This window comes from Taudactylus pleione, unplaced genomic scaffold, assembly GCF_031769625.1.
Source record: "Taudactylus pleione unplaced genomic scaffold, aTauple2 ptg000054l, whole genome shotgun sequence".
NCBI classification, from domain to species: domain Eukaryota; kingdom Metazoa; phylum Chordata; class Amphibia; order Anura; family Myobatrachidae; genus Taudactylus; species Taudactylus pleione.
This window is the reverse complement of record NW_028284456.1, coordinates 4,174,692-4,194,141: the sequence shown is the minus strand read 5'-3', so window position 1 is coordinate 4,194,141 and position 19,450 is coordinate 4,174,692. Positions and strand designations below refer to the sequence as shown.

The 19,450-nt window shown below is 42.2% G+C and overlaps 1 protein-coding gene across 1 annotated transcript in view; it reads right to left on the bottom strand.

Annotated features, from left to right (window-relative positions):
- TRANK1 (tetratricopeptide repeat and ankyrin repeat containing 1) overlaps positions 1–19,450 on the bottom strand; it is a 181,577-nt gene that overhangs the window by 73,376 nt on the left and 88,751 nt on the right. The window contains exons 10-12 of the mRNA XM_088464408.1: positions 18,658–18,837; positions 18,295–18,444; positions 2,634–2,885 (exon numbers count right to left, since the gene is read on the bottom strand). Of these exons, the coding sequence (XP_088320534.1) occupies positions 2,634–2,885; positions 18,295–18,444; positions 18,658–18,837 (582 nt within the window). The remainder of the gene's footprint in view (positions 1–2,633; positions 2,886–18,294; positions 18,445–18,657; positions 18,838–19,450) is intronic.

The following is a 19,450-nucleotide window of genomic DNA, read 5'->3' as shown; positions in this document are numbered from 1 at the left end:
GTATACCTATTCAATATTAATTGCCCTAAAATGCGATCAAAGCTTATCCAGGGACTAAAGAGATTACATATTACATAAAAACAAAAACATTCAAGCAGTTGACAAAAACAATGGAAATTTAAATATAAAGTCAGTTAAATTAAGTATGCAGTAAGGACACAGCACAATTCTTTCACAAAACATTTACTCAACTGATGCTTGGCTTATTGTGGTGGAATACGCGGTCTCGAGCATAATTTCAAAATATCACATAAATGCTCAAGTGTGTTCAGATCTTGTCACTGAGAAGCCCACAAAATATCAATAACCTTAGTGTTACAAAAATAGTTGGTGACCAAATTTACTCTGTAGCTGGGGGTATGTCATCCTATAATACACCCCTCCATCCAGGAAACAAATGCTGCAACATGGCCGGCAGTTCAATTCCCGGCAGTGGCAGCCTGACAAAAGAGCAGAGCCCAGAAGCCCGACAGCGCTGGAAATCCCGATCGTCCCTAAGTTAAGTACTTACTAACTTAACCAACACCCCTAACCCTCCTTAGGGGTGCCTAACCCTAACCTCCCCCCTCTAAGTGCCTAACCCTAACCCTCCCTCCCCCTAGCCTAACCCTAACCCTCCCGGGGTGGTGCCTAACCCTAAGTCCCCCCCCGGGTGCCCTAAACCTAACCCTCCCCCCCCCGCGGCTGTCAACTTGCGGCGCTCGGCATCTCTTCGATCGGGATGCCGGGCGCCTGTCTCCTGGCGTTGGGAAAATAACAGGAGTCTAGATTTTAGACGCCTGTCATTTAACCCTAGCCGGGATTGAGGATTCTGGAAGCCGGCGGTCGGTATTGCGGCCGCCGGCTTCCCAAACGTATCCTGTATCTGATTTTAAGAGAAAGGCTGCTCTTAATCCACGCACGTAAAATGGATGGAAAAAACACAAAATCACCAGATACCCTCACTGCTGAAAACAACCAAACATGAGTTTATGTCACAATGGGGCGTATTCAATTAGAAGCGAAAGTCTGTTGCTGGACTTGAAGCCGTCATCGGAGGTTTTTGCCTGCGATAAAGTATCGCGCTCGTCCCCGCATATCCCCGTATTCAATTCAAAATCTGCGAAAACAGGACCCTGCGAAAAGGTAATCAGCGAAAAGTGCTGCCATTTTTGGGGAAATCAGCCTGACCCCCCCCCCCAAAAAAATGCGTACTCCCGAATAGCCCTGCTAAAGGTATTTGGGGGGTTTTAAATGGTCTCAATAGGTGATATTTTGCGTCCTTGAGAAAGTGGTGAAGAATAGCATTTAGCAACTTTTTTTGAAAAAATAAGTAGCCCCATCAAATTTGGGGTACATGAAAATGGGTACTAGCATATTTTAAACTTGCTAATGTGAAGATTTTAAAAAAGTAAAAAATCCACCTTCTGCAAACAAAAAAATACCTGGGGCAGACTTGGGGAACCCCCCTGAGTCTATTTCGCTAGTTTTCAAGTTTGTACCCCAACTTTTTTTTTCGCCCCCAAAACGAAAGTAGATTTTTGGGGTGTCCTGGGGTACTTTTTTTTTTTACAGTGTTTTGACACAGAATACCTTTGGGGGACTGTCCAAGGGGTGCAGGGTGTTTTTTTTTTACCTGAAAACTCCAATTTCAACAACTATTCATGGTGATACTTTATCGCTGGGTTCGAACCACTAACTTTCTGCACCGACGAAAAGTCGGAAAAATTGAATACGGGGATAAGTGAGAAATGCGAAAATGACGGCTTTTCGCAGCCTAATTGAATATGGCCCAATGTGTGGAGTTTGCATGCTCTTCCTGTGTTTGTGTATTTCCTCTGAGTGATCAGTTTTCCTCCTACATTCCAAAAATATACTGTAGATTAACTGTTTTTTGACAAAATAGTCCTGACTGTGTGTGTGTGTGTTTATGTGGCAAGGAATTCAGACAATAAGCTCCAGGGCAGGACAGAGACTGATGTGAATGATTCACTATATTCTCCCAAGTGCTGCACAATATGAATGAGTTATGTAAATAAATTATAATATAAATAAAAACAAGGATAATTCATCCGTCCACATCATTTTCCTTCTATGGTAATCCATCCCTTGTGCTCTTTGTACCACTGAACACAAACGTGAAATGCCCATTGTGATGAGTGATTTATACTCTGCAACCCAGCTATATTATTCTGATCTGTGGTGTTCTATAAAACTGGCTGCTTGCAACCAATTGATTTGCAGTTTCTCTCCTGCTGTGCCTTGCTCTTCAAATTAATTATGAGCTATCACAGTCCTGGAGTTTGTGTTTCCACCCACTGTTATAATTGCAGATGATGTTTTTCCCTAAGAGATCCATACTGATATCATCTTAAAGAGGGTATAACAACTTTAAAACATCCCGCTTACTGGCATGTTTACAGTTAGAATAAATGCACAGTTAAAATGCTGTAAGTAGCTTGAGTGTTGACCTCCCATACAGAACCTCCCCAAGGATTATAAGATTTACTGTATCCAAAGCTAAATTTAAAAGTAATGTCTAAGTACTATAACTACCAGGTGGGACAAACACAATGAAAAAAAAATAAATTCAACTTGCACATTAAGTTAATGTTAGAAAAAGATACCAAGTAAGCAAACAAACAGAAATGTACCTCCTTCTTCTAAAAGTAGCTTGATTAATGGAAACCGATACTTCGTTGTGGGGTTCAGATGACTTAGAACATGGCAAATGTTGATATTTGGGAGAGGACATCTTTTGATCAGTCCTTTCTGAACAGACTCCCCACTGGTATCTCTGGTAAGAAGAAGCAGAACCTCTTTCCACTTTTGCTCCTGTATTAACTGTGTGATGAGACTTTCAACCACAGAATCTGGGATGTCACATACCATGTAAGGTGGAATCTCTGAAACAAACAACAGACAAGGAGAACAGGTATTAAAGACAGAATTATAAAAATTACCTAAACTTTGGAAGGTAAAAATAAAATAGGTTCCATTACAGAGAATATCATAATTGCCAACATAAATCCCCCTATCTGTATTGGCAGGGGCAGAACTATGGGAGACAATGGAGACGCCTGCCGCCGGGCTCCAGCTCTGAAGGGGCACCTTGTCCACAACATATTCACCACACTTAGGTCTGTAACTATGTAGTTGGAGTGTACCGTCACGGCCGACCAATACATGGCACCACTTCCCGACACCTGAGAAACCACCATACACTAGTGGAGCGTTCCATGTCAGACCATCAGCTGCCACCTTCATCTTTCTATTGCATGCAAATTGGTACATTACAGTGTCAACGGCTGTGACGGGGGGGGGCACCAAATTATAACTTGCCTCCGGGCGTCTGGGAGGAACTTACACCACTGTGTATTGGCTCCGTTTTTTCAACACCATTGAGGCCAGCGGCTGAATACAGTGATCAGTGCTTGTACCCATGACACTAACCCCAGAGGCAATGGATTTTCAGTTATATTATTTATTTTCTGCAGTCAAGAACTGCAGAAAGCAGCTATAAGGCAGCATGCTCCTTTCTATGTGCATCTGGTTCTCCCATGGATAAGGTAAAAACATTTTCTACAGAGATCAATGAACTGTAAATTAAAATTACATCCACCAGAAAAAAACAACATAAATATACAATACCATTGTTTTACCCTAAGGAATGAATATGTTAAGCAACAGGGATAAAATCCCCCTACACTTTATGGGGTTACTTTGTTGACTATCAACACCCATTAGAGAAGTAGCACTATGCAGTAAATAATCAACAATAACAGGATTTTGGTACTTACCGATAAATCAATTTCTCCAATTCCATAGGGGACACTGGAGTTACACTGGGGTATAGACGGATGATGAGTGGAGCCTGGCACTTTAAAATTCTTTAAAATTGTAGCTGGCTACTCCCCCTCTATACCCCACTGGACTCCGTTTAGATAACCAGGCCTGAGTGTAGACAGAGAACAGAAACAATAGAGGAAAGTATATAAGCAGTAGGAAGAACTAACAGTAAAGAAACGGTCCAAGACCGAACAGAGAGTTTAACCACAAACCTCGAGCAACTAATCAATATGCAGACCTGCAGATGTAACATACAAGCAACTGTCGAAGCTGGATTATTGGCTGAGACAAGATCAGTTTAAAATTGGATCGCAGCGACGCCATCTTACGACTGGCTGCAAGACGCCATCTTGGAAATGAGATCGCAAGACGCCATTTGGCGAATGGCCGCCTAAGCACCATTTTAGATAAACTCACACTTTAGTACATGTGGCGATATTACTATTAGCATCATGCGATTGCATCTTACACCATTTCTCATACACACATTAATATGTACAATTGCGCTGTTAACTAGTCGCATATTAGCGAATGCATAAGATCCTGTATGAAAACGCCAAATATTAGCTTCATGCACACGCATCTGCCCCAAGTTAACTAGCGTCTTTACATCAAACCCCACATACTCACACATTACATATTCACATACAAGGTTCCATAAGCTTTAAGGTATAAGATTCAAGTATGCACATTTATTATAATTGCTAGGAAATAAAGATTATTTCGTAACTAAGGTTTTATACGTGATAAGTAAGCCATGTTTGGTATTGTACTGATGAGTACTCTCTCAACAGTATTCCGGTAATATCGATGGAGAGATCGCAACATGCATTCTCAACTTATGGACTGCCGAGACTTCAAGCAACAAAATGTACTTTATATGACCAACGGTTAGGATTTGCATGAGGCGGGAAACCAGAGACCACCAGTTGTTAGAGGCTGGACTGTGTCTATTTGAACCAACCTGTTAAATGCCTTGTAACATATGCCCGCTCCTTTGGGACCAATGGTATTAGCAACAAACTTCTCTACTGTGTTGTTTATTTCTGTTGGGTATAAATATGTGTGCTCTGACCCTGGGTTCCTAGTCTTCATGCTGAATGCTGATTGACGGGGGTTTCTTGCTGATGCCTACATCTGGACCTGAGAGCGCTGCGTATGTATAACTGTACTTGGGTCTGTAAAATTTCTTTGCGCTAAGATTATATGAGGATCATAGCGTGTAACTGCTGTACTTTTACTTGAATAATACTTTGTGCTTTGGAACCACAGGTTCTAGGTCTGGAGTCTTTATTTACTGTATGACTGTATACGCAAAATAGCGTCATCCTTAACGGTTTATAGGAAGGCTATTAGAAGGTATAGGCAGGGGTATTTATAAGGTTCAAAGGCAGAATCGTTAGTTGGGGGCTCGTAGTGAAGTCACTTACCCACTCACACGGCACTTACGATTATCGATATCTCACCAAAGGGTGGAGTGGCCACATGAAGGGTTTACCTGCAACCACTCCGTGCAGAGAGATCGCTACCCATTTTCGTGTGAGCCAGGGACGCTGACTAGAATCCAGGGACAAGAGAGGAAAAAGTTTGTTTTCCTTTGTTGATAGAACCTTACTTTTAAAGGGGTGCCGCAGTATTGAGCACGCGGCTGAGTCGCAGTTTTGCACACAGTAAAGACACACTTTTGTATACGCAGCTAACGGTTGTCATACGGTTGTTTGGTAGTTGCATTATTGTGTATGCGACTGGTCGCACAATAGCGTATACGTACTTCCGGTCGTGCTGCCACGTGTTTCAACAAAGCCGTTGAGGTTTACATTCTTCTCAATTGTTGTCAATATCTGGGTTAACGTGTATTTTTCTGCGCAGGAAAAAAAGTGTGTAACAGTGAGTGTTTGTTGGTAGGGGTAACTTGTTCCCTAAAGTTAGAGGTACCGTATGACCTTTAAGGGCTAAGTGCTAGCCGCTCGGTAAGGAGCTTACCGTTCTATACACAGTAGCAGGTGTACATGTTGTCTTTGTTGTAGAGAGGTGCATGGAAGTAGCCGACTTAAACTTCCATAGGTGTGGAAGTTGCCTTCTTAAATCTTATATCTGGGTGTGTGGAGTAGCGTTCTTCAAACCTCCACAGGTGTGTGGGCGCTGCCGTTTAAATCGTCCACAGGTAAGTGAAAGTATCTTGACTGTCTTTCACCAGTTTAAATCTTTATTGAAAAACGTAGGAGTTGTCCATGCAAACAATAGAGATGTTAGACAATGATGTGCTGCTAATGGAAGCGCCGTTTGGATCGGCCTGTCGTATTATGCATACTAAGTAGGGTACTTATGCAATAAGGTATTGTGATGTATGGTTTATAATGACGATGAAGAGTGTTAGACCGTTTCCCAGAATTGGTAGTTTTGATAAAGATGTATTGCATAATGTCCGAGACCACATCAGTCTGATGCGCTCTCGAGGTAAAAGGGTAAAATATTATGAATGTTTAAAGTTGTGGCAGCATGAAGGGGATGCGTGGCTTAAAAATGCGCAAGCAAAGCAAACTAGCGTTGCGAGCGCATTGCCATAGAATACATCCGCGACGCTGAATTGCGATGCGGGCGAGCTGCAAAATGGCGCGCACGTACAGCAAGGTAGCGTTGCGGAAGGTATTGCCAGCAGTTAACGCGCACCACCCCCACCTTATGTGAATACCCAAAAAAATTTAACAAGCAGTTTGTACCCTCTCTTAAGCCACCATAAAGAAAATGTTCATGTTGTGGATGATGAGCCTCTTGTAATGTCTGCCATTTCCCATGCTGTACAGATGATAGATGCTGCATCACAACAATTACGAGTGGTGCCGTCATCTCCATCAGTAACAGTAAGGGAAGTGCTAACAACCTCTGCACCCGTAGAGGAAGTTGTTAATACCATACGTAGCAGCAACAGATTAACCCCCCAGCCAGTAACAAGGTCAAAGGTAGCAGCGCTACCGGTCTGCATCCCATTCGGAAAATAACTGTTCCGAATGGAAATGCAGATACGAACGGTGTAGTGCCCACGAGGGAAGTGGTAATGCATTGTCCTTGGAAAAGAGCAGAACTAAATTCCATCATAAATGATTTCCCCGATCCCAAAAAGGAACTAGCCAAATGTCAAAGATTTTTGAGGAATTTGGGTAGTTCTCATGAGCCAACTAATAAAGATTGGCGTGTGGTGTTAAGGGCCTGTCTACCACACAATACCGTTGTGACAAAATTTATCATGGATTGTGTATTGGATGGAGACGTTCCCTTAACAGACCAAGTAAACCAAGTTAATATTACCCGGGTTCAGACCTCACAGCCTCGCTGGAGGGGAGACACAATAGAATCTGCCATAGAACATGGTAAAAACATCTCAAAGAAGAGAGAGACCCAGAGCGAAAAACTAATGGCTGTCAGTATCAAAGCTCTGGAAGGAATGACTGTAACATCACAGCCAGTAGACACACCTGAACCTATACACACACTTGCACCTGAACAGTTACAGTTACACGTCCTCACCAATCCCACACCACAGCAAACACATCCTTACCCCACATATCATACACAACCACAGGTCCCATGCTACCCACAAACTTCATACCTCCCACCATACCCTTATCCTCCATCTTTCCCTCTTGCTCAACTCCCACAACAGTCCTTTCATCCACCCCGTTCAAAAAGATGTTTTAACTGTCACCAAGTGGGACACATAAGTAAGTACTGCAAAGTGAAGAACACAACACATGAACATGGGTTTCCCATGTGTTTAAAGGCAACCCCAGTATCTTCTCCCAGGACTTATATAACTGTTTACAATCTTTTCAACCTGCCAATGGATCTGTTCTAATGTAAAATGTGGACGATTTATTGTTGTATTTAGGTCATGTTTACATGATATTTAACTGTTGTGCTTTATCTCTCACACACAGGACACAAGGTTGCTAAGGATAAACGGCAGCCAAGCCAGGCTAAGGTCAAATACTCGGAATACTATCCAACCCAGGGGCCCAGGCATTATTTAGAGTAGTAGCTATTAATAACAAGATTTAATTGCAGGAACCTGTATGCAGATGCTATATCCCTAGAATTATTCAAAGTGATAGGGGGACTCATTTTACAGGTGACGTTTCCCAGAACATGTTTAAGGTGATGGCTAATATCTGTCAAAGGGGGGACAGATAAAACCTTTTATCTGTCCCCCAGTTGAGATACGAAGATGAATAAGAATAAAAGAAATTGAAAGTGTTATTAACTAACATGTCTAATGCAAACTGTCATGATGTCAAACCTGGGGAATTTGTTATGATCCGAATTTTTTTAGCTCAGGTCGTTTGACTGATTGGTGGAAAGGTCCGTATCTGACAATTGTTGACAAAGTACCATATCCTCAAAGGGTGGCCGGGGAAGATATGTGGGTCCAATCCACTCACTATAGGGAGGTTAACCAACCGGTGGAGATACAAAGCAGAGACGAGGCCGATAACGTGGGCCTGTCAATTGCGAGCTTGTGCTGGAAGGATTAAAAAGGTGACGGTGAGATACCTGAGCTAAAGAAATGTGTAGATCAGTGCTCCCAGCAATGGAGTGGTCTGCTGTGGTCATCCTAGTTCTTTCTTCCAGAATTTTTGTCGTGATGATCTGTTTGGGGATACCCAGTTTCTGTGATGGAGGACCGATAGAGGAGATGGGAGCTGATGGCAGCGCTGATGGAGTGGAGTCAGGAGGAGTGCTATACCAATCAGGGGAGTGTCTGACCAATCTTAGTAATGTTATTGTTAAGAGAGCTGTTATTCCGGATACTCGGGGACGGTGTGAAAGTTTGTCGTTTAAAGATTCCTGTATTTGTGAGCTTTGTGGGTCCCTAGTTGATGAGAACTGTATCCAATGGTGCCAACCTAAATATAACCCGTACTGGGATGGATATCCTTTAGAGGATTATCATAGCATGTTAGGCAAAGTGTTAAATCAAACTGATTGCAGGGTGTGTTCACATGTGCCCCAGTAGGGTTGGTGCCATTTCCGCTGAATATCACGGATATTTTAGAATTACAGAAAGGGAAAACATTGGATGGAAAATTCCTCTCATCCAAACCACCTAATTTCAAACTCTATCAATTCCAAGTAGATAGATCACTTTTGTGTTTAAACATAACCAACCCCAGTAAACCCGGGAGTTGGGAAGTGACAGGGAATAATCAGACGATGACCTTCTCACAAAGAGCTGATAATGAGTCCATAAACCATGATCTGTTACGCTCAATTAAATCTAGTGGGAGACATTTTAGGTACCGGTATGCATTGAGTTCCAGCAAAGAAATTATTGGTAAGGTGCCAGATGGTTATTGTGCTAAAATAATACAGCCAGAGACTTGCATGTATCAGATGAAAGACCCAGAAACAGGATTGTTTGCAAGGGAAATGTGCTTAATGATAATGATGCATACCATTCCTTATGTTCTCCCTGATAATGTATATTTTATATGTGGAAGAAAAGCGTATAAGTGGCTCTCCCCGAGTTCCGAAGGTTTGTGTTACCTGGGAAGAGTAGTCCCAGAAGTTATGACCCTCACACATGTTGAAATGCTTGGTATACATAAAAACACACCGTCACCATATCTTCACACACAATATGAACACAGAGGCAAACGAAATATGATACCTGGTGACGTGCACAAAGCCACTCAGTTAATTAGTGAGACAACTGGCTTTCAAGTTTTAGTCGCATTGGATCCCACCAGGATCGCTCGGGGTACATTAAACTTTAGATATATTCAGGAACTTGCTAAATTTTTAGATAATGTCACCGAGATGTACAATGACACATTCAGGTATACAGGGAGAGAATTGCAAGCGTACAAGAAAGAACTGGTGCAACACAGACTAGTGTTGAATTATTTAACTGCTGTTACTGGAGGGTATTGCGTAACGTTGGCCACCCAATTTGGAGTAAAATGTTGCACCTATGTCACCAATGATACCAGCGACCCCAAGGAGGTGATAGACCGAAAGATGGATGAAATTCTGCAGCTAAAATGGGAATTACGTAAGAACCATAATGCTTCAGTGGCGAAGTAGGGGAGAAGATAGAAGGATGGGTTTCATGGCTGAACCCAGTGAAAGGGGTTCTCAGGTCTAGGGGAATGGGTCCAGGAAGTGATCACCAGCATAGGCAAATTCTTAGTCCTTATACTGATTGTCATCATAATAATTGGCATATGTGTCCGGTGTGTTCCTATTGTGTTGAAGTGTGGAAAATGTAAAAATAGAGTAAAATGAAAGAACGAAATTATGATGGTGGTCAGTATGAATACAGAGGTAAATACAGAACTGCATTACAACCCTGAACTAGGAAATACCATAATTTAATGTATTATATTTAGACATGCATAGAATGTATTATTGAAATGTTATTTTAAAACACCTCAGATAATGTAAAGTCTCAAATTTCCCCTTCAAGACTGCCTTTATCAGACTGGTGTATCCCCACACCTTTCACATGATCTTCCAAGATCCGCGGTGTGCGTATAATAGTAGTTTTATGTCCCCACTCAGAGACACATTATTGATGGATTAAGAACCACCTTGTGCCATCCCATAATAACACTAAATAGTATATAAATGTAAGCAAATTATATTTTAAAATCAGATTGTGATAGCATGTTGTTCGCTATCAAAGGGTGGACTGTCGAAGCTGGATTATTGGCTGAGACAAGATCAGTTTAAAATTGGATCACAGCGATGCCATCTTGCGACTGGCCACAAGACGCCATCTTGGAAATGAGATCGCAAGACGCCATTTGGCGAATGGCCGCCTAAGCGCCATTTTAGATAAACTCACACTTTAGTACATGTGGTGATATTACTATTAGCATCATGGATTGCATCTTACACCATTTCTCATACACACATTAATATGCACAATTGCGCTGTTAACTAGTCGCATATTAGCGAATGCATAAGATCCTGTATGAAAACGCCAAATATTAGCTTCATGCACACGCATTTGCCCCAAGTTAACTAGCGTCTTTACATCAAACCCCACATACTCACACATTACATATTCACAACAAGGTTTCATAAGCTTTAAGGTATAAGATTCAAGTATGCACATTTATTATAATTGCTAGGAAATAAAGATTATTTCTTAACTAAGGTTTTATACGTGATAAGTAAGCCATGTTTGGTATTGTACTGATGCGTACTCTCTCAACAGTATTCCGGTAATATCGATGGAGAGATCGCAACATGCATTCTCAACTTATGGACCGCAGAGACTTCAAGCAACAAAATGTACATTATATGACCAACTGTTAGGATTTGCATGAGGCGGGAAACCAGAGACCACCAGTTGTTAGAGGCTGGACTGTGTCTATTTGAACCAACCTGTTAAATGCCTTGTAACATATGCCCTCTCCTTTGGGACCAATGGTATTAGAAACAAACTTCTCTATTGTGTTGTTTATTTCTGTTGGGTATAAATATGTGTGCTCTGACCCTGGGTTCCTAGTCTTCGTGCTGAATGCTGATTGACGGGGGTTTCTTGCTGATGCCTACATCTGGACCTGAGAGCGCTGCGTATGTATAACTGTACTTGGGTCTGTATAATTTCCTTGCGCTAAGATTATATGAGGATCATAGCGTGTAACTGCTGTACTTTTACTTGAATAATACTTTGTGCTTTGGAACCACAGGTTCCAGGTCTGGAGTCTTTATTTACTTTATGACTGCATATGCAAAATAGCGCCATCCTTAGAGGTTTATAGGAAGGCTATTAGAAGGTATAGGGTATTTATAAGGTTCAAAGGCAGAATCGTTACAACAGTAACAGGAAAAGAAACAGTAACAGGAAAAGAAAGCACTGGGTGGGCGTCCAGTGTCCCCTATGGAATTGAAGAAATGGATTTATCGGTAAGTACCAAAATCCCGTTTTCTCCTTCATCCACTAGGGGACAGGGATGTCCAAAAGTTTCTCTCTACCTGATGGGAGAGTGCGGAAACACCTGCAACCAAAACCGGAATCAGAGGCTGCAATAGGTATAAAGACGGTAAAACCGTGCAAAAGTATGAAACATGGACCAAGTGGCCGCACACCAAAGCTAAGACGCAGATGCACCTCTATGCGCAACCCAAAAGGTACCAACTGAATGCATAGAATGCACATGAATGGAAGTAGGTGATGGCAGACTATTGGCCATGTAAGCCTGATGAATCGCCAGATGGATCCACCTGGTTAGAGTCTGCTTAGAAGCAGGCCAACCATGTTTGACAATATCGGTACAGGTTGAGTCTCCCATATCCAAATATTCCGAAATATGGAATATTCTGAAATATAGAATTTTTTTGCCATGACTGAGAAAATTATACCTTTGATTTTTGATGGTTCAATGTACACAAACTTTGTCTAAGGCACAAATTATTAAAAATATTGTATAAAATTACCTTCAGGCTGTGTGCATAAGGTGTATATGAAACATAAATGAATTTCATTTCTGTACACAAACTTTGTTTGAGCCACAAAATTGTTGAAAATATTGTAAAAAAATGTGTGTGTATAAGGTGTATATAATACATAAATGCATTGTGTGTGTATATTTGGGTCCTATACCCTAGATATTTCATTATGGTATGCAATTATTCCAAAATACGGAATATTACATTATCCAAAATACCCCTGGTCCCAAGCATTTTGGATATGGGAGACTCAACCTGTATGTAGTTGGCATCCCGACACTCACAATCCCGATGCTGCAATCCCAACAGGGGTCAAAATCCCGGTGGAAGTGATCCCGAAGGTAAGTTTTAGAATTAGGCACTAGGGAGAAGGGTAGGTTGCAGGAAAGGTGAGTTAGGGATTAGGGTTAAATTACTTACCTGCAAGCGTCATATTTCAACCATCGGGATTCCGACCACCGGCATTCTGTGCCCAGGCATCACATACCCAACCCGGCAGCATTATACAGCACAAAAAGAGCATTCACGGAAAACGCCGGAGAAAAAGCACCATCAGTCGACAACACAGGAACCACAATAGCCTGATTTTTGTGGAAAGCGGAGACCACCTTCAGCAAAAAGACCGGCTTCATGCGAAGCGAAGCCCTATCAGCATGGAAGATGAACTAAGGGGAGAGAAAGAACAAGGCACCAAATTTCAACACCCTCCTGGCTGAAGCCAGAGCCAAAAGGAGCAGGTAGGAATGACCATTTCTGGAAATATCCTTGCGCCTTAGGATTGCGGTCTCAACAACCACTCCGTTAAATGCAGATAAGTGGGGGTAGAAGACAGACACCAGATAAAACCGCCACAGAATGGACAGAGCGTCCACTACCTTTGCTGCCAGATCCCGCTCCCTGGTGCAATACTTTGGAAGCTGATGATTCTACCGAGAGGCCACTAGATCTATCTGAGGTCTGCAGCAACACTGAACCAGTAGCTGGAACACTTCCGAATGAAGGGCTCAGTCCCTGGGATGATGACCTGGCGAATGAGATAGTCTGCCTTCCAGGTCTCTCCCTATGGTGGAGATGGCCACAGTTTGATGCTCCGCCCACTGCAAGATTCAGCTGGACTCTCGCATAGCTAAGCGACTGCGAGTTTACCCTTGCTGATTTATGTATGCCATGGCGTTGTCTAATTCCTGCAGAAGAGGAGGCACTTCGAGAAGGACATTGTAAATTGCCCTGAGCTCCAACACATTGATATGGAGAAGCACCTCCTGGCTCGACCAGCTACCCTGAAAATGGCTGTCCAGTACCACTGCTCCCAATCCACGTGATCCTCCATAGTCAGGAGGATCCAATTTCATATGCCGAAGTGGTGCCCCACTGTGAGATGATGGCTTTGAAGTCACTAGAGTGGAGAGATGAGAGTATGAGGGGATAGTCAAACCAGTCTGTGCAGTTGAAGGTGGGACCCCAATCATTGAGACAGAAGGTCCAACTTAAAATGTCTGGAGTGACCCTCTTCTCCATATGCATCTATGCTCTGTCCCTCCTAGACAACCCGTGGGTGAACAGTTTCTTTTAACCTGTTCCTCTTTCTTCTTTTATTTAATTTTCTCCTTTTATTCTTGATCCTTAATCTGAGGTTACTTATATAGTCCTTTATCGTGGTCCCCACTCCCTTTCCTTTAATCAAACCCCTTCTTCCTCACCCTATTCCAGTTCACTTTGTTATTATGGTTAATTATATATCTAGTATAAAAATTTTAAACTTAACAAAATGGTCACCTATTTCTTTTTAATCTATATTATTGCAATTATTTTGGTACTGTAAGTTGTCTATTTCAAATTTTCTATTTGTACTGGTTGCACTGTGGCATTCTCTTTATATTTTCAGTGTGCCTCTTTTCCCTATGCCACAATACTATTAATCTTTTTTTTCTGTAATTTTGATTGACCATTCAAAATAAAGAATTATAAAACAAAAGAAAAGGCCTGGAGTGGAACCGACTGAACTGAATAGCTTCGAAGGAAGCTAACATCTTGCCGAGCAGATGAATGCACAGAAGAACTGAAACCTTCCTCGGCTTGAGGACCATCTTGATGAGCTCCTGAATAGCGTGAGCTTTGTCAGCAGGAAGATAAGACTTTATGTAGGGAAGTGTCTAGAATCATGCCCAGGAAAAGGAGACGCTGGGATGGTATCAGATTGGATTTTTTTAAATTTACAATCCATCCGTGCGGAATAAAAACCTGATGAGTCAAAGAGACATGATGTAGCAGTAGAAGAGCCACCTTTACCTTGGCAAAACCCGAGGAGCTGATGACAAGCCGGAGGGCAGAGCCTGAAACTGATAATGGATAGCAGAGCGAAGCAACGTTTGATGCGGCTCCCAGATCGAATGCGAAGGTAGGCATCCCTGTTGTCCAGGAACACAAACATTTTCGGCATCCAAACCCACGAGCACTGAATGCAGCCATCTTGAACCAAGTCTGAAACCGATCTTCCTTGAACCAAAACAGGTGTGCACCCACCGTGAGGGCCCCCAGGTGAGACGGAAGACCGTCATGTTGCGGGTTTGTCTGCCGGCTTGGGGTCCGGACAATGGGCAGGGCCTGGCAGACGACCTCTGGGACTACCACCTTCAGCCACAGATAAGGCACCCCTGGGTATAGCCTCTTTTCTCCCCATTGCCTGTCAGCCGCAAGCCGCTAGCCTTCCCAGCACTCGCAGCCTATCACATGGTAGAGATGGCATGCTCACCGTGTGGACATAACGTGAGTGCGGGATTTCTGCTGGAAGCCAACGGACCGAGGATCCATTATTGGACACTGCCATCCGGACAAGCAGCCCTATTTACAAACTCCTACAATTACTGGGCTACCAAGGGATTACACCGGAATCATTGTGCAGATATAAGGGTGAGAAACTATATATCTTATTCAATAACATTACGGACATTACCACATTCTATCAGTGGATATTTAACCCACAATATTCTGGAATAAGAGCGGTGCTTTCTCAGTCTCTTTATGTTCAGAGATCTGGACATAAAATAGTTATATAAGCCACTGCCGCTATTGCAGAATAATACTCTTTTTGTGCAACATTTTTATATTTGCTGGGACCCATGCAAAATACTGTAGTATTTTCAGATTTGAATAAATTATGGTATTTGATATTTTAAATTTGAATGTGTATTGGATGATTTAAACACTCACTGACAGATAACGCACAGTTCCTCAATTTTCCTTTTTTATACCTCTGGTTTTCGTATGAAACCGGGAAGAGGAATGAAAGGGCCGAATAGGACCTCCGCTGAGTTACCATGGTTGAAGGTAAAAAGGAACTCTTACCTCCGGTGGTTATAATTTTGTCCAGTTCTGAGCCGAACAGGACATTTCCAAGGAATGGAAGAGCCTCCACAGACTTTTTGGACTCAGCACTGGCCTGCCAATGTCAAAGCCAAAGGTCCTGGCTGACAGCAATGGTTGAAGCCGAAATCTTGGAACCTACCTGGCCAACATACATACATATATATAGCCAACTCCCATATATATGCTCAGCTAAGGGAATCAGTTCAGCACATGGAACACAGTAGATAGAAGTCCATCGACCAACTGTTCATCCCACTTTTCCACAGCTTTATTCACCTAGGCACCGGCTAGGGCCGGTCTGTGTGAAAAACTTACAGCAGTATAAATAGATTTCAGGGTAGTTTCTAACTTCCTAAGTGTCGTCTTCTTAGAAAGATGAGATACAGACTTCTACTTGTTAAACAAAGAGGTGTCCTGAGACTCCACCACATCAAAGTCTGAAACCTTAAGGACCAGATGGACTGCCATAAAAATGGACTCCATTTCCTGGGTGTCTGAGTCTGTTTCTGGAACAAAGGAATCTTCCAATTCTGTGTCCTCCAAAACCTCACTTTCCTCCCCCTGCGAGGAGCCATCCATATCAGAGTCATCCCCAGAAAGAAGAAATCTCCTAATCTCTCTAAAGTTGAGGAGACCTGCACTATATTGTCCACTGATTGGGCTAATGCCTGAGCACAAGACGATTCTGACCCAGAAATGGGACCGGTCATGTCAGACTCTCTTCCCCAACGAGAAGTCCTTAACTCATGTGGCAATTCAGACATGGCTCCTACTAAGGTAGCCACACAAGGAGGAGTGTCAGCCGGAGTGGAAGCCACTACAGGGGCTGAAATACCAGTAACGTAAGAATCACATAAAGCATCACTGTCTGAGTGAGCCTGTGTTAATTTCTTCTTGCACCTATTACAGGCAAAGACTTTATGGGAAGCAGTTCTCTTGTCTGATGCTGTTCCCTTTCCTTACACCTAGGCAGAGGAGAAGTTACATCACTCCAACATACAAGACAATCACTAAATGCAGCTGCAAAAGACAGTTCACGGATGCAAAATACCAGTGTATGTATAAATGGTGAATAGTAGCAGACAGAGAAAATAGAACTGTTTGCTATACAGTACAGTACACAGAATTACATATATGTATAAAAATATTACAGTTTAGCATAGGCTCTAGAGATCTGGGTATAGCAAGAATAGCAGGCAACATATAGTGTGACAGGATCACCAGAGATGGCAATAGTGACCATGGATTCTGTGTGGGGCTGGAGTGCTCCGCCCACACAGGGAATTTAGGACAGGTGTCAGATTACCTAATTGCTGCCCAGTGGATTAAGTCCAGGAAGGACTGAGGCAGACCAGTCACACAGAGCTCACTGTGCCAGAAAGCCATTGAGGGCCAGGAGGTCTGAGCCTAGACCTGTGGGAGATAGGGAAGTCCATCAAACTCTGGGACTGAGCCATGTGAATGTGAGCAGGCCAGACTGTGAGGCTTTGGCAGTCAGCCAGCTGAAGACCAGGCCGAAGCATGTGTCAGTAGAGCTGACAATTTAGAAGCAGAGGCCAAGCAAAAGCAAGGCTAATTATTCCAGTGTTACTCTGCAGGAGACAAAGAGAGACTTAGGACTATGTTTGCAGACTAGCTACCCAAGGTTAGTCAAGTGAGTCAGTGCCCTGATGGGGGCTAGGCGTGTTGTTTTGTTTCCTGATCATGCAGACATTAAAGCATTATTTCATTTATTTTACCTGGAAAAGCTTCGTGGACCCTCACTCGAGCACTAAACACTGCATCACTGACACCCATCTACCGAGCTAATTACCCCAAGTTATCACAATACTTAACAGGAGTGCACCATGCATATAAAGATATAGTGTCAGTCCCAGACTCCTTCCCGCACACCCACAGATACCGGTGTAACTAACGGATTCCTTGCTGGAGGCTGATGTGCTACGTAGTGCCGCGCTGAGTGCTGGAGAAGATGCCGGCCGTCACGTGATGCAGGCCTGCAAAACTGGAGGCTATCCAACCTTATAAAGAGCCAGAGCGGATGGCCAATGGGGTGCAACGTGGGTCAGATGACCCTCTGGTCAGGGACCCGGACACTGACCACAGAAAGCCATGGCAGCAGCACCTACATTGCAGACAGACTGCTGCAGCTAGCAGTCCGCCTGTGCAGATCCTCTTGAAAGGATGTAACTAGAAATTAAAATAAAAAAACTAAAAAAGCACCCAACTCCCTTGGACACTTATCTAAAACTGAGTCCAGTGGGGTATAGAGGGGAAGGAGCCAACTACAATTCTAAAGAATTTTAAAGTGTCAGGTTCCACTTATCACCTGACTATACCCCACTGTAAATTCAGTGTCCCCTAGTGGATGAAGGAGAAATATTAATTAATAATATACAGCAAATATAAAGTCACAGAAACATAAAAATACAATAGTAAGACATGTTTTTCTAATATTACAAAACCCACATTTTAACTCACTCTCAACTCACAAGTATGTTTGAAAAATAATCAGTATTTGCCAAAACAGAATATTTACATCAAGGATATGCGAATAGCTTGAATGTTACAAGAAATTGGTCTGTAGGAAAAAAAAATGAAGATAGACACTCACAGAGACTGTGAGAAGCAATAACTATTTACCTTTCACAGAAGACAGAACTCGCAGAAAATGCTTGACTGATTTATGTTCGAAAAATGTATTAACTTGATCAGTTTGGTTGCAGATGGCTGTGAATTGCTCCAATGCATATTCAAATGAACCTGTCTTGATTTCTACAACATTGCAAACTTCTACAAAAAGAAGAGGAGAATAATCGGACACAGACACAAAATACTCAAAAACTGACAAGGCACTTTCAGATCACCGTTGACAGAGCAAACAACAACCAAACTTTGTGCACAATATAGTGTACTGAATTTAATACAAATTTCTGTTGTGTAGACCGCTCTGCAGACCCATATATATAAAGTTTTACAAAAAAATGAATACAGTACAATCACTACCTGATGAGCTAGTTGACTGAACTTCAGTGGGAATTTGACTTGCCAAATGCTTTCTTATTATGTTCTCGGCTTTAAAGTTTTTGTTTCGTTTGAGAATACTTGTGACATCCTTTCCTTGCTTGTTGGCAATGCATGGGTCACCTCCATAATTCAGGAGCATGTTCACATCTTGTGCTTGACCTAAAGGACAAACATTTTAGCAAGGCTACATAGAGTGATTACTAATAATACTGCAGTCTCTGCTGCTTGATTGCATTTTATGATTACATTTCTGAATTTTCATCTAGCTATTTGTCACATGTCCTTCCTTTATCGTGTTCCTTTCAGTGCACAATTTCCATATGTAAAGGTTTTGCTAATGTTCCCTTTTGTACCAAACTTAAGTGGGTACAAAATTATAATGGATGAACAACAAGAATACGATTGCACATAGAGATGGTGTGCATATAATTTATGAGGTTGAAATAACTCCCAGAAAATGTAAACAGACAAATTCTGCACTTGTTTTAGTTTCACCAAATAAATTGTGAGATGGCACAAAGCAAATAATTTGTATTACAACACAGCGGCAAGTATGCAGCATTTGTGGATCAAATCCATTTTATTGTTAAATTGTTGATGACATTTTTTATATGTATAGTAATATTAAATTATTTTACAAGGCGTATTTTATTGTGAAGTATATTGTTATGCAATTTTATTGTATTAAAATAATTACTTTGATTGCATACATAGCTGAGTCCTGACTGGTATAAATTTCTGCCATCTCACAATTTATTTGGTGAAACTAAAA